This window comes from Phocoena sinus, chromosome 20 (assembly GCF_008692025.1).
Source record: "Phocoena sinus isolate mPhoSin1 chromosome 20, mPhoSin1.pri, whole genome shotgun sequence".
In the NCBI taxonomy this organism is placed as follows: Eukaryota; Metazoa; Chordata; class Mammalia; order Artiodactyla; family Phocoenidae; genus Phocoena; species Phocoena sinus.
Window position 1 is genome coordinate 36,912,473 of NC_045782.1, and position 15,544 is coordinate 36,928,016.

The 15,544-nt window shown below is 53.4% G+C and overlaps 1 protein-coding gene across 6 annotated transcripts in view; it reads left to right on the forward strand.

The window, feature by feature from the left end:
* The window catches only part of ARHGAP23 (Rho GTPase activating protein 23), a 93,938-nt gene that overhangs the window by 47,643 nt on the left and 30,751 nt on the right, over window positions 1–15,544 (forward strand). For all 6 annotated transcript variants that reach the window (XR_004347293.1, XR_004347292.1, XM_032615611.1 and 3 more), the window contains 7 exons: window positions 3,725–4,042; window positions 5,329–5,390; window positions 5,655–5,785; window positions 6,432–6,553; window positions 8,211–8,366; window positions 12,784–12,862; window positions 15,256–15,329. Coding sequence is in view for 4 of the 6 variants with exons in the window: in XM_032615611.1 (XP_032471502.1) it covers window positions 3,725–4,042; window positions 5,329–5,390; window positions 5,655–5,785; window positions 6,432–6,553; window positions 8,211–8,366; window positions 12,784–12,862; window positions 15,256–15,329 (942 nt within the window). In the remaining 2 variants the exon portion in view is untranslated. The remainder of the gene's footprint in view (window positions 1–3,724; window positions 4,043–5,328; window positions 5,391–5,654; window positions 5,786–6,431; window positions 6,554–8,210; window positions 8,367–12,783; window positions 12,863–15,255; window positions 15,330–15,544) is intronic.

Below are 15,544 nucleotides of genomic sequence, written 5' to 3' on the forward strand. Positions count from 1 at the left end.
AGGGAGCCAGGCCAGTCCTGCCCTGCTGGGGTTCCTGCTGGGCAGAGAAAGCATTTGTTGCTTACCAGTTGCCAGTGCTTGACTGCTGTGATGGGGGAGTTCAGGGGAGCGGCATATAGTAGCGTATGACCCTGACCTCAGCAGGGTGGGAGGGGTTGTCTGGAAGGCTGTGAAGGGTGTCCACACAAAGGAGGGAGGTGGGGGTGTGGTCTGACAGGGGAGATGCCCTCCTGCACAGCTAGGAGAAGGGTGGCAGGGGGTGCTGGGCAGCTGGGAGCCAGGGCAAGAGATGGAAGCCGGGTGGGGTGTTGGGCGCCTGGGCGCGGGTGCATCGCTCAGGGTGAGCCTTTGCAGGCATTTAAGGGTGGGGTGTGGGAGGTGTGAGCCCAGGAGGTAAGTGTTGCATCTGTGACAGGAGGAGACAAGGCCACTGCTGCTGTCCAGGTGAGCGAGGGGAGTGGGACCAAGGGGAGGGGACACCTTAGAGAGATTCAGGGGTAAGGAAAGCCTGGGCGGGCTGAGGGCTGGGAGGTGAGGGAGGATGGAGGAGGTTCCTGGGGTCCCAGCTTGGGCTGTGGGGTCAGAGAGTAGTGGGACCCTTCCCAGAGCCACAGGGCACCGGAGGGGTAGGTTTGGGGAGAGGAAGCCAAGAGGTTCCTTTGGGGCCTATGGAGTCCGAGGGCCCTGGCGCACACTTCTGCGGAGGTGTCCTGGCAACAGAGGCTCTGAGGGTGTGGCATTGGGAGGGAGGTCCACCTGGGGAGGGCATTCGTCCATCAGAGAGGACACAAGCACCTACAGCCATGGGCGCGGGAACACTGAGGGAGAAAGCAAGAGACAGCCGGGCCTCGGGAGGAAGTGGGGGACGGAGACCAAGGAGGAGGAGCCAGGTGTGGACGAAGACTTCCAGCCCGAGACTTGAGCCCTTCGGAGGGCCTGGTGACAACTGCTGACTTCTGCCTGCCACATAGCCTGCCCCCAGCTCTGGGTGGCCTCTGGCAGCCCAGCCGCAGTGTCTCCTGGGCAGGGAGAGGACCTGGCCCCTTCCTGCTCACTGGCCGGTTCTGAAGGAGGGGGCTTTCCACTCCCATCTGGTCTCTCGGTCTGTCCAGGGTCCTGATCGCCAGCCAGATGTTGTCTGCTTCAGCAAGTCCAGCCTCTCCCCGCCCCCAGCTCCCAGTCTCTTTTGGAGACCACTGACTGTCAGGCGGAGGAGGGCGTGGGTGGGTATGACCCATCCCTGCAGCCACAGACCCAGCATTTGAGCTGGATGCAACTTGGAGACCAGCTGGCTCACCTCTCGTTTTTACCAGTAGGGCATTCTGATGCTAGGGGAGGGGGCCTGACTTATCCAAGGTCACCTAGCTGGTTCAGTCTCAAAGGGGCACCCTTGTCACCACCTCACTCTGACACTAAACTTCTCCTGGAGGGCCCTACTGCCTCCTGCTCTGAACGTCCCCGCCTGGGTCCAGCAGGTATGTGATGATGGGCAGGATTCATGGCCGGATGTGGCTATGTTCACCTGCCAGCCATGAAGTCTCCTCATCTGGTTTGCTCTGAAGATAGACGCTTGGGCTGGGTGTGGAGTCGTAGGTGGGCCATGAGCCAGAGGAAAGGAGCCCTTGATCTGAGGGGGGAGATGGAACCCCCCACCTGCAGGGTGTTCCAAGGCCGATTAATTCATTTATTCAGTAAATATTGATGAGCACTTACCCTGTGCCAGCATGGCTCTAGGCCCAGGAGTATGGAGGTGAGAGGGCAGACAAGCTCCCTGCGCCAGGAGCTTTCTCTGTACTGGAGAAAGCCACCCACAGCCAGTAACCTGAGACTACAGTGGGCACTCAGGGAATATGAACAGGGTGATGTGATTGCCTTTAAGTTGGGAGGAAGCCGGGAGCTGCCGTTAGGGGAAAAATGCTTAGAGGCGGCCTCGCTGAGGAGGTGATGTTGATGACCTTGAGCTCAGACCTTAAGGGCGAGAAGGAAGCAGCCACGTGGAGAAGCAAGAGAAGGGGCTCTGGGCAGAAGGAATAGCACGTGCAGAGGCCCCGGGAAAGGAAAGGCTTGGCTTGTTCACTGGAAAAGCCCCCTGTGTCTCGACATCGTGAGAAAGAAAGAGGGATGGGTTAGGAGAGGCAGGGACCAGATCACAGAAGAGCTTAGATTCGATTCCAAGGGCGATGGGAAGCCATGAGAGGGCACTAAGCAGGGGAGAGACAGGACTTCGTTTACATTTTCAAATGGTCACTGCAGCTGCTGCGTGGAGAAGAGGTTGCAGGAAGGAGAGTGGAGCCTGGGATTGGTTTGTGCAGTGGTCCAGGCAAGAGGTGTCGATGGTGTGGGCAAGGTGGTGGCAGGAAAGATGGAGACAGGTGGTATTTTGGAAGCAGAACAGTTGTGATTTCCTGACGGGTTGGATGTCAGGGGTGAAGAATGAGGAGTCGTCAAGGGCAGCTCCCAAGTTTCTGGGCAACTGGGTGGATTTACTGAGCTGGAAAAGATGGAGGTGGGGGTGGAGAACAGGTTTGATGGGGAAAATCAAGGGCCCCCATAGTGAGCAAGCAGCACCTGCAGTGCCCGTGGGGCATGCAAATGGAGACACTGAGCACACAGTTGGAGGTACCGGAGTGTGGCTCAGGGGAGATGCTGGGCCAGGGGTACATCTGGGCATCACCATCAGCAGACAGACAGGATTTAAAGCCATGGGTGTGGATGGCATCATGCGGGAGGCATGCAGGAGGAGGAGGGCCCAGGACAAAGTTCTGGAGCTCCCCTTCCTTTAGGGCAGGGACTGTCAGCCTCAGCACTGTTGACATTTTGGACCAGATGATTCTTTGCTGTGGGGCTGTCCTGGGCATCCGACATGTTTAGCAGCATCCTTGGCCTCTACCCACTAGATGCCATAGCATTTCCCCAGGTGCGACAACTGAAAATGTCTTCAGACAAATGTCCCCTGGCGGCTCTTCGCCCTGGTTGAGAACCGCTGGTGTAGAGGATGTTGGGTGGAGGGGACCAGAGAAGGAGCCAGCGGAGTTAGGAGGAAAACCACGAACCGTTGGGTCCTGGGTGCCAAGAGAGAGTTTGGAGGGGGAAGAAGTGACAGCTAGCTGGGTCATATGCCACCAAGAGGCTAAGCAAAGGGCTGAGAAGTGCCCAGACACTGCCACTGGCTTTGGCAACATGGCGGCTGGGTGACCTGGCGAGCAGCTTCCCAGGAAGGGGATACTGAGTGGAGTCTTGAGTGAGAGGCAGAGAAGCGGGGAGAGCAAGTGTGGTTGACAACGTTTGACTAGCTTTGCCCGGAGGGAAGCAGTATGTGGACCAGGAATGGCTTAGGAGAATTTTATGTAAGGTGGGTCATGTTTGGTGGGGGGCCCGATTGCCCTCTGGAGCCCCCTGCTGCTTCTCTGGGGCATTGCCAACGGCAGAGGAGCGGTAAAGAGAAGGCTGGGGACCCTCTGCGGGGACTGAGAACGATGGGTACGGGTGTCCAGGCCGGTGAGGGGCTGAGAGACTTGGGGGACTGTGGGCAGGAGGCTGCCCCAGGTGCCGGCGGGAGTGGAGCAGAGGGCTCCCGGCGGCCAGTGGGGTGGGGTCCCCACTGTTGTCCACTGTCTGCAGCGCCTAGGGCCCCCTTGGGCTCTGGCGGCGGGGAGGAGGGCAGGCCTGGCTTCTCACCCCCTCCCCCTCCCCTCTCTCCCCCTCTCCCCGTGTCTCCCTGCAGAAAGCGGGCGGCGGCCTGCGCCAGTGGAAGCGGGTGTACGCCGCGCTGCGGGCGCGCTCGCTCTCGCTGAGCAAGGAGCGGCGGGAGCCCGGGCCGGCGGCGGCGGGGGCGGCGGCGGCCGTCGCAGGTGAGGACGAGGCGGCGCCCGTCTGCATCGGCTCCTGCCTGGTGGACATCTCCTACAGCGAGACCAAGAGGAGGCACGTGTTCCGGCTGACCACCGCTGACTTCTGTGAATATCTCTTTCAGGCTGAGGACCGGGATGACATGCTGGGCTGGATCAGAGCGATCCGAGAGAACAGCAGGGCCGAGGGCGAGGTGAGGGCCCGGCCCGGCCCCAGCCGGGCCAGGGAGGGCAGGGCAGGCCCCGGGCGCCTCTCGCCTGCCGGGGTCCTCCCTTCACCGGTCTGAGCCTCAGTCCCCTCCTGCATAAAATGGGCTGACAGGAGTACCCCCTTGCAACCGTGCCCTCCAAGGGTTTGGTGTGAAGAGATGATGCTTGGGGCAGTGGCTCACAGAGGACCTGGCGTCTTTAGTGTTCCATGACTGGCAGGAACAATAATAGCTGTAGGAACGACAGTAATTGTTGTTATCGTCATCATTATGACCGCCTTGGGCAGGCTCTGGCACAGAGGGGTCAGCTCCTGGCCAACCTCAGCCTCTTGCTGGAGGTTTGGGAGGCGGGGGTCTCCTGTGGAATTATTACAGAAAGGGGTGCCCCTGGGCCAAAACTGTGGCTGGCCCCTCTGACAGGGCTGGCCTGTCTGCAGGGGCACAAACACATTGACCTTGGGAGGAGGCCAAGGGGATTGGCCTTGGCAGCAGGCAGCAGGGCCTGAGCCAAGGGCTTTGGCAGGGACTCCAGGAGCATTTTTACATGGCGCCCCCTCCTGGGCAGCTGCAGCTGCAAGCTAGGAGCCTGGGCTGGGCTTTCTGCCTCCGCCCACCCCCTCCGCCAGGTGCCTCTGGACACCTGCACAGAGTCATGTGGGGGTCCTGGGCTTGGCGGCTGGTCTCTGCCAAGAGGATGGTGTGGCTTGGGCCCTGGTCCAGATGTGCAACTGCTCTGGCCACAGGTAGAGGGGCGCTAGTGCACGCTGAGGACACCATCTCACTGACCCAGGCTCTGCCTCCCCAGGACACTGTCATTCCTCACCGCAAGGAGGAAAGCACCTGAAATTTGGGGCCCTTTTCTGGGGTGACTGGCTGGGCTGTCCCCGACAGGCGCTATCTGAGGGTCCCAAGTCACCTTCATTATTGCAATAGCCGCCCCTCGTGGGGCACCTCATCGGTGCCTTGCCAGGACTGTGATGAGTGCCACGTGCATAATTCCGCACCCTAGCCCTGAGGTTGCCACGTTGTCTCCCCATGTTACTGTTGAGGAGACTGAGGCTCAGAGAGGCTAAGTGGATTGCCCAAGGTCACACAGCTGGTGAGGGGGTGCTCGGGAGTCCAGCCCTGGTCTTCCTGGCTCCAGGGTCTGCACCCTTCAGCTGGCAGGTGGAGGAGAGGGGAGGCGAGGCCGAGGCAGGGGCCACGGAGAAGCCCTGGGTGGGCTGGCCATGGGCACTGATGGGGTCTGCTTTCTCTTCCGCCTCCTCCAGGACCCCGGCTGTGCCAACCAAGCTCTGATCAGCAAGAAGCTTAACGATTATCGCAAAGTGAGGTGAGGCCCAGCCCTCATGGAGCAGTCCTGGCCGTGGGGTGGGAGACACCTTGGGCAGAGGTCGTCCTCCTGGCCCACCTTCAGACCTGAGGGTGGCCCCTGAATTGCCCTCTGCTGGGGGCAGTGAGGGTGGCAGGGGCATTGAGGCCTCCAGTCCCCAGAAGGGCATGGACGGGGTGGAGGGGAGGTCCGAAGAGGTGGGAGGCCAGGGCAGGTAGCGTGCTGGGTCACCCCAGTGAAGACCTCTCCCCTCTTCCCACACAGCCATAGCTCTGGGCCCAAAGCTGATTCCTCCCCCAAAGGCTCTCGTGGCCTGGGGGGCCTCAAGTCTGAGTTCCTCAAACAGAGTACAGCACGTGGCCTCAGGACTCAGGACCAGCCCGCAGGGAGCAAGGGTAGGAAGGCGGCTGCTAAGGGGGTGGTGTGCATCCATGCGTGGGGAGGGCTGGTCGGCCTGTGGGTCTGCATGGGAGCGGAGGGCCTGTGTGTGTGTGTCAGGTGGTGTGTGTGCCTGTAGGTGTGTGCCACGGTTATCCTCGTGTGTCTGCCCATGTGTGCATGCCTGTGAGGGTCCGGGGGCCCTCAGGGTCTCAGGGCTGGGAGGGCCCGGAGCCTGATTTCCCTCCATGACATCCCAGCCTGTGTGGTCCTCCGGTCTCCTCGTGTGTCCCTTCAGGAGCAGGAGCCTCATCCTCTCCGCAGGCAGCCTTTTCCATCTTCACACACTTTTGGCCATTAGAAAGTTCTTCCTTCAGCTGTACCAGAATCTATGGCTTCCACCTTGTTGTTTTAGCCATACAGAAGTCCTTATATTACTCTGAGGCCTCTCTTCTCCAGGGTAGACACCTTCATCTCTTCGGCCTTCTCTGCTGGGATATTATAATTTGCCATCAGCCCTCAGCATCCTGGTTGCTTCTCTGATGGAGTCCCCATACGTCCAGTGTGTGAATGTGGTGTGTGAGCGTGTGTGACCTAGTGTGGTGGCTGCCCCTCCCCGAGCCCCCAGCTCACCCTGCCTCTCTCTGCCTTCCCCAACCCCAGATGACAGTGTCTCCACCCCCAAAACCCCCTGGGGCATCAACATCATCAAGAAGAACAAGAAGGCAGCCCCCAGGGCATTTGGGGTCCGACTGGAGGAGTGCCAGCCAGCCACAGAGAACCAGGTGGGTTCCCGCCGTGCTCCAGAGCCAGCAGGGAAGTGGGGAGACCGAGACACAGAGAGTCAGAGCTGCAAGGGACTTTGGAGCCAGCTCTCCACCGCGTCTTACAGACACAGCTGGGGAAGCAGCCCTGCGAGGGAGCAGCAGAGTTGAGACAGAGCCCAGAATCCCTGACGCCCAGCTGGTGCTCTTTCTCAGATCGTGGCGAGGCTTTGGTGCGATTTCTGCTCCCAGACCGGAGACAGTGAGAGCCTTAGTAACCACCAGAACCCCTGGGGTCTGGCTTTGCACTGCCCCCATCTTGTCCTCCCTACCTCTGGCCCACTGGTGGAGAATGCTGTTCTTTTTGTCTTCTATTGAAGTGTAGTTGCTGTACAATATAATATAAGTTACAGGCGTACAAGGTAGTGGTTCAGTGTTTAAAGCTGATGCTCCATTTATAGTTATTATGAAATATTGGCTGTATTCCCTGTGCTGTACAGTACATCCTTGTAGCTTATTTTCTACCTAATAGTTTGTACCTCTTAATTCCCTAGCCCTATACTTCCCCTCCCCTCTTTCTTCTCCCCACTGGTAACCACTAGTTTGTTCTCTGTATCTGTGAGTCTGCTTCTTTTTTGTATATTCACTAGTTTGTTTTATTTTTTAGATTCCACATGTAAATGATATCATACAGTATTCGTCTTTTTCTCTCTGACTTATTTCACGTAGCATAGTGCCCTCCAGGTCCATCCATGTTGCTGCAAATGGCAAAATTTCATTCTTTTTTATGACTGAGTAGTATTCCATTGTGTATATATATATATATATATATATATAGATAGATAGATAGATAGATAGATAATCTATATATAGATATCTATATACATCACATCTCCTTTATCCATTCATCTTTTTCTTTTATCTTTTTTTTTAATCCATTCATCTTTGATGGACATTTAGTTTTCTTCCATATCTTGGCAATTGTAAATAATATTGCTGTGAACACTGGGGTGCATGTATCTTTTCGAATTAGTGTTTTTGGTTTTTTTTGGATATACTGAGGAGTGGAATTGCTGGGTCACATGGTAGCTCTACTGTTAGTTTTTTTGAGAAACCTCCATACTGTTTTCCACAGTGGCTACACCAGTTTACATTCCCACCAACAGTGTACAAGGGATCCCTTTTCTCCACATCCTCGCCAACATTTGTTATTTGTGGCCTTTTTGATGACAGCCATTCTGACAGGTGTGAACTGATATCTCATTGTGGTTTTGATTTGCATTTCCCTGATGACTGGCGATGTTGAGCATCTTTTCATGTGCCTCTTGGCCATCTGCATTTCCTCTTTGGAAAAATGTCTATTCAGTTCTTCTGCCCATTTTTTAAATTGGGTTTTTGTATTATTATTTTTTTTTTGGCCGTGTCTCGCGGCTTGTGGGATCTTAGTTCCCTGACCAGGGATCGAACCTGGGCCCCCAGCAGTGGAAGTGCAGAGTCCCAACCACTGGACCGCCAGCCAATTCCCAGGTCGTTTGTATTTTTGATGTTGAGTTGTATGAGCTGTTTATGTATGTTGGCTATTAATCCCTTATTAGTCGGTCATATCACTTGCAAGTATTTTCTCCCAGAGAATGCTGTTCTTACTCTTCCTAACACCTCTGCCCTGCTGTGTCCCCAGCGTGTCCCCCTGATCGTGGCTGCATGCTGTCGCATTGTGGAGGCACGGGGGCTGGAGTCCACAGGCATTTACCGGGTGCCAGGCAACAACGCAGTGGTGTCCAGCCTGCAGGAGCAGCTCAACCGTGGCCCCGGGGACATCAACCTGCAGGATGAGGTGAGTGTGACTGGGGGGCGTTGGCCTATGGAAGGGGGGCCAATGTGGTGGTGACTGTTGTGTTCATTGTACCCTGTGGTGTGCCTGGCACTGGGTCAGGGCCCCAAGGCAAGATGCAACTTGCCTTTGCAGGCCAGCCGTGGGGAAGGGCATCACCCCAGCTGCAGCCATGGCCTGAAAGCCCAGAGACAGAGGCTGGTAGGCGACAGTTTTTTGGGCCTTGAGGATGAATAGAGTCCACGAAAAGCCAGAGAAAGCCAGGAAAGGGCACTCCAGGCAGAGGGAACAGCCTGGGGAAAGGCGTGGGCCCCTAAGGTTTGCCGGCAGTCCATACCTTCTCTGTAAAGGGCCAGGTAGCAAGTATTCCAGGGCTTTGGTTACCACATGGTCTGTTGCAAACCCTCCTCTTCCTTATCCTCTTCCTTCTCTTCCTTCTTTTTCTTCACAATCTTTTAAAGATGCAAAACCCATTCTTAGCTCAAGGGCCACACAAAATCAGGTCGTTGGCTGGATTTGACCTACGGGCCAAGGTTTGCAGACACCTGGTTAGAAGGGGAGTATATGGTGTTTGCTGGAGCGGCCAGCAACGTGGGCCGTTGATCAGATGAGACAAGAGCAGCTTGTGAAGGGATCTGACAACGACACAAGAGTTTGCAGTAGGTTATAGTAACTATAAAGGGAATATAACCTTTAAAAATTGGGAATCACTATGCTGTACCCCTGAAACATATAATACTGTACATCAACTAGACCTCAATTTAAAAAAATGATGTGTTTAGAGCAGGAATAAAAAATTACATACCGGGGCTCTGGTTCCAGTTAAGATAGAGCAAACACACTCTGTCCAATCTTTCCTACTGATTACATCTAATAATCCTGGACAGAACATATAAAGTAACTATCAAATAACTCTGAAAAGTGGATAACAGCAGACCAAGGAGGTAGAGTGCAGCATTCCAAAGAAGATCTAGGCCGTCTAATGCAGACTTCCGAAATGTCTGTCCTGTCTAAAAATGTTTCCGTACTTTCACTACAACTCGTCATTTCTGCTATAGAGAGAAATGTTAATATCTCTAAACAGTGTTCACAATCCTCTTTTGGAGAATTCTGGATTCCTTCAGAATTCTGCTCTAACAATCATCTCCTCTTTCTCTTGTGCTGTGAACTGAATCGTGTCCTCCCAAAATTTATACGTTGAAGCCCTAACTCCCAAGATGAGTGTATTTGGAGATAGGGCCGATTAGGAGGTAATTAAGGTTAAATGAAGTCATAAAGTCAGGGCCCTGGTACAATAGGATTAGTGTCCTTGAGAAAGGAGACACCAGAGAGCTCCCTGCCTCACCTGCTCCATCTTCTAAGGACACAGCAAGAAGGTGACTGCCTGCAAACCAGGAAGGGAGCCCTCATCAAAAACTGAAAGGGCCGGCACCTTGTTCTTAGATTTCCCAGCCTCCAGAGTTGTGAAAATGTAAGATAGTCTTCCTGTCCTTGGGAAGGAGCTAGGGAGACAAGATAAGTATGTGTGAAATAGTGGACAGGAGAAAAAGCTGGTTCTCATCAAGGACCAGATTGTTTGAGAGAATGCTGGGGACTGGAGCAGGTGTTTGAAATCTTTGAAGGATGAATAGGAAGGCAGTCCAGGCAGCGGGTGATAGCATTTTCCAAAATCCCAGAGAAGGGTCTGAGTGTCAGGACAGAGAATGGACCCACCTCCTGGGCTTGGCAGTGGAGAGGGTGAGGCCCAGGGCAGGGGACAGAGGGCTTTTGATGGCTTCACTAAAGCCTTTGACCTTGAGCCAATGGACAGTAGGGAGCCTTTGATGGCTTCTCAGCTGGGGAGGCATAAATGAGAGTAGGGTTTGAGGAAGTAGTGCTTTAGCTTACGCCTAATGGATACGAACGAGGGAGGCCCAGAGCAGGGCATCTAGGGAAGAAATTACTGATATTGTGGGAGGGGTCAGGAGGTCTTGGTGGTCCCAGGGGGAGGGGGTAAGGAGGATGGGAGCAGCTCTAGGAGTTGGCTGCATGAGAGGGAGGAAGAAGGGGTAGGAAAGAGCTAAAAATTTGAGCTGCAGGCTGGTGGTATCTGTCCCTGGCAGACCAGGGGAGTAGGGCAGGAGAGGGAGGATGTGTCAGGTAGGGACCGCATTGGACTTGGAGTGGTGGTAAGTCACCCACATGGGGGTGATGCGTAATCGGGCACTAGACCGAGGGTGAATTGGGGAGTGAGCGTGGGGTCACGCTGGGGCACAGAGGTGAGACGACGGAGGGAGCTGCCGTCTGGGGAGAGGGTGGGCATGGGGACTACAAGGGCCAGGCTCTGAGTGGGACAGAAGGAGAGGGCAGCTCAGGTGAGGCTGGGGATGGGGGGGCAGATACTTAGGCATAGGAGGGGTCACGAGGGACAGGGCAATTCTGGGATCTAAGGTACAGCATGGTGATGGTAATTAAATATTGTATACCTGAAATTTGCTAAGCTATTAGACCTTAAGTATAACCAGCACAAAATAAAAGGTAACTATGTGAGGTGATAAGTGTTTTAATCAGCTTGATTGTGTGAATCGTTACACAGGGTATAGATTTATCACATCAATCACATTGTATATCTTAAATATATACAATTTTTATCTGTTAATTATACCTCAATAAAGGTGGAGTAAGTAACAACAACAAAAATGGCATTATCACCATCCATAATTTGTGAAATTCATCTTTGTTGAAAAATCTAGAGTTCATATATTTTTTATTGCTCTTTTTATTTCATGATACAGATATTCCACAAATAATTTATGTATTCTTTAGTAGTTAAGCATTTCAGTTTCCAGTCTTTAGCCTTGATAAATTTTTCTCCAATGGGGGGAAAGAAAGAAAGAAGGACAGGGCAAGGCCTTGGGTTTGGCAGCTGGGAGATGAGAAGAGCCTACACATGAGGGCCAGGAGGCAGTGGAGGGAGGTGGGCAGGAGCCCACACTGGGTGCGCACATGAGCTGGGCCTCATCCAGGGAGAAGAGGGACCAGGGTGGGGCCGTGCCGTGTGTGTTGGGTGTGTGATTTTGTCTCAGACATCAGTTTGTGTCATTTGTCACGGGGAGTGCTAGAAGTTAAGCGTACAATCGAGTCTGTGGATGGTTTGGCATTAAGTTGTGGACCCGTGGTAATGAGTGTGTATATTGTTGAGTTGTGTGTCTTTGTTGGGGGTATTCTGTTGCTTTCTGGACATGAGTTATTCTGAGCAGTTCCTTTCAAGGGAGTTATCCTTGACTTTGTGCAGGCTGATGGTGCCCCCTGGTGGACAGGAGAGACACTGAGCCGGCCATTCTTTTATTCATTCTTGTATTCAACAACCATTTATTTAGATCAGATTTCTCAACCTTGACCCTTTGGGCAGAATAATTCTTTTTTGTGGGAGGTTATCCTGTGCACTGGAGGAAGTTTAGAAGTATCCCTGGCCTCTGTCCACTAGATGCCAGTGGCACCCCCCCGCTTGTGAAAACCAAACGGTTCCACACACTGCTAAACGTCCCTGGGGGCTGAGTCGCCCTGGTTGAGAATTCATGATTTAGACCATTTAAGTGCCAGGCTAATAGAGCTGGCTAGGTGATAGGAGCGCAGTGGGAATAAAACAGACAGGATCCCTGCCCCTCATGTGGCTTACAGATCCGCCAGGCAGGAACAAGGAAACTAACGCATACAGGAATGATCCACTGCGGTAAGTGCCACAGAAGGAAGAAAAGTCAGGGCTGTGCTACAGACGGCGGCGGTGCCGCGATGGTCGGGTCGGGGGAGGCCTCTCCGAAGATGTTTAGATTCGGGACGAGCCAGTCATGTGAAGGGCAGGGGGAGGCGAGTTCTAGTGGAGGGAACCAGCCAGTGCAAAGGGCCTGAGACAGGAAGCCACCAGGCATGAACGTGAGCTGTGTCGTGGATGAGGAGAGGGGTCCGGGATGACTCCCCTAAGTGGGGGGCGCTGGGAAGCAGGAGTTGGCACCAGCAGGCCTAATGGAGGTCCAGTGGGCAGGCTCGTGCGGGGACGGGTTTTGCTCACCTCTGTCCCCCACAGTGCCTGCACCAGGGAAGGGACCTGCTTCTTTCTCTGCGTGGACAAATGTCCGAGCCCACTGGGCTGGCTGGAGCAGGGGGGTGCTGGGGCCAGGTGGTGGAGGGGCTAGGACCTAGCTGGGGACTCTTTTCTACTGTGATGAGTCGTCTTAGCCCAGACAGTCCTGGTCTGGGGAGAGCTGGCTATGAGTGGGTCCCAGGGAGGGCCCAAGCCGGGCTGGACTGGGCTCTAGGGCTGGACAGGCATGGAGGTGTGGGCACCTGGGCGGGGCCTGGCTGGCTCTGAACCTGGGGGCGTGGAGGTTTGGGCACCTGGGCAGGGCCCTACCTGTGGCCTGATGTCATTGCCCCTCCCCAGCGCTGGCAAGACCTCAACGTGATCAGCAGCCTGCTCAAGTCCTTCTTCCGAAAGCTCCCTGAGCCTCTCTTCACCGACGGTGAGTAGGGGTGGAAGTGGAAGACGGGAGGAGGAGGGAATACCTGTCTAGGTTGCATCCTGACCACTTTTTAAATTGGGTGTGTTGGTTTTACTTTTGGGGTTTTTGTTTTAATACAAAAGAAGCACATGCTTGTAAAAAACGTAGGTAGTACAGATATGAATCAAGTAAACACAAGGGTCCCCGTCATCCTCCCATTCCCTATCCGCAGAGGTTATCCTCACACTTTCTGAGCATTTACTATGTGCCAGGCACCACTCCCTACAACTCCATGAGGTAGGTACTATTATTTCCCCTCTATAGATGAGGAAACTATGGCACAGAGAGGTTAAGTGACTTGCCCAAGGTCACAGAGGTTGTAAGTGTCAGAGCCAGGGTTCAGCCCCAGGCATCTGGCTCCAGAGCCCAGCTCTTGACCATTTGCTGAGCTGCTTACTTATTAACAGTGCGTTGCGTTTCCTTCCAGACCCTCTTACACGTGTGACAAAGACACACTCGCATATGTAGGGCTTGAAGATGGGCGGGTTCAGTGGCGCGCTGGTAAATGTTTCACATCTGGCTCTCAAGGGAAAAAAGCCGTGATGTGTAGCATTTTCCAGTTTCCATGGTATAAATACTCCCACCACGGCTGATTTCAAGCTCCCAATTTGCTGTCACCAACATGAAAGCCAAACACAGCTGGTTGTCAGAAGCCCATGCGGGCGAGCGGCTCCAGCACACCACTGCTTGAGTTCTTAACAGAAGGAGGCTTATAATTTTGAGATTCACTCGTGTCAGTACAAAGAGCTCTACCTCATTCTTCTTTTAAATCAACCACATAGTTTTTCCTAGGCTGAATAGACTGTAATTTGTCTAATCACTCCCCTACTGCTAGCTATTTAGGTTGTCTTCGCATTTTTGCTATTTCGAAACGTGTTACAGTGACTTTCCTTGCCTACGTTCCTGCATACCTGGACCAGGGTCCCGGAGGTGGATTCGTAGACATGGAATTGCTGGGTTAAAGTCCTGGAAAACATTTTGAAAGCTAAAGTCAAGTTGTACTCTGGGGAGGCGGCCCTAGTTCACACTCCCAGTAGCAGCGTAAGAGATTTTGCTTCCTCACATCCCCATCGGCACTGGATGTTATTAATATTTTAAACTTTTGCTGATCTGAGAGAGAGAACACGGCATCTCACTATTGTTACCATTTTCATTTCTGTCGTTACTAAGAGATGAACTGTCTTTTCACTAGTTTATTGGCCTGTACCGTTTCCTCTGTAGCTGCTCGTTCAGACTATGTGCCCATTTTGCTACTGGGTTCTTGGTCTTTTTTCCTATTGATTTGTAGGAGACAAGCTCTTTGTACATTATGGATATTAACCCTTTATTAGTTTTTGTAAATATTTGCTCTTGGTCTGCCATTGCCTTTTAACTTTTCAGTATGGAAATTGAAAACAGTTATTTTATGTACAGTCAAGCTGTTAACCGTTAATGGATTCTGTATCTCATGTTTAAGAATGCCTTATGATTATAAAAGTATTTTCTTATTTTTCCCCAATATTTTAATAACTTCTGTTTTTGGCTCTGTCATGCAATTGAATTTATTTGTGTATTATGTGAGCTAGAAATGGATTTATTTTCCCAACAAGATAACTGACTTGAAGTGCTGCCTTTATCTGTCCTGATCCTTCATCACCTGCCTTAGCCCTGCTGTCTTTTTAGTATATTTCAGTATCTAACAGGGCAAAACCTCCCTCATCATTCTTCCAGATGAATTTTAGGATAAACTTAACACATCCCATTTTTTAAAGTTTCCCATGGACTTTTTCTGAAGGGAGTTGGGGGAACGTTGACACAGAGGGGGAAGGGTATTTGGAGGCTGAAAGACCCCTCCCTCTTTCTAGGTAACCTTCTCTTTTCTCTTCCAACCTTGTGGTGTCCTTGTCCTGGAGGCTGGGGCAGGGACCCCTTTTCCAGGATCAGTAGGCAGCTGAGATCTTATTTCTTCCAAACAAACACACCTGGGCTATCCCAGGTCAGCTGCGCACCTGAGGGCAGCCGTGGTGGGTTTGGTCACATGAACACAAGGCCACAGAGTCCCCCCCAGACTGGAACAGCCTCGGCACAAAACACTGACCTCGGGCTTCCCTGGTGGCGCAGTGGTTGAGAGTCCGCCTGCCGATGCAGGGGACATGGGTTCGTTCCCCGGTCGGGGAAGATCCCACATGCCACGGAGCAGCTGGGCCCCTGAGCCATGGCCGCTGAGCCTAAGCGTCCGGAGGCTGTGCTCTCCAATGGGAGAGGCCCGCATACCGCAAAAAAAAAAAAAAAAAAAAAAAAAAAACACTGACCTCCCGGCAGGGCCTCCTCAGCCTGGAGGCCCACCTCTCTAAAGAGTTCTCACTGTGTTCTAGACAAATACAATGACTTCATCGAGGCCAATCGCATTGAAGATTCGAGGGAGCGGATGCAGACCCTGCGGAAGCTGGTGAGGAGAGGGGTGCTGCTGGGCAAAGGGCAGACTGCACAGGGCGAGCACCTCAGCAAGCCCTTCTCCCCTCAGGGCCTCGGTTTCTCCATCTATGCGAGGAGGGGCAGTTAGAGGGTGGATTCCAGATCCGCTGAGATACGGCAGCGGAGCCCCTTTGGGGTGTGGTGGGGAGGTGGAGGTCATCACGCCCTGGTCCCACGCCCCTTCTTTCT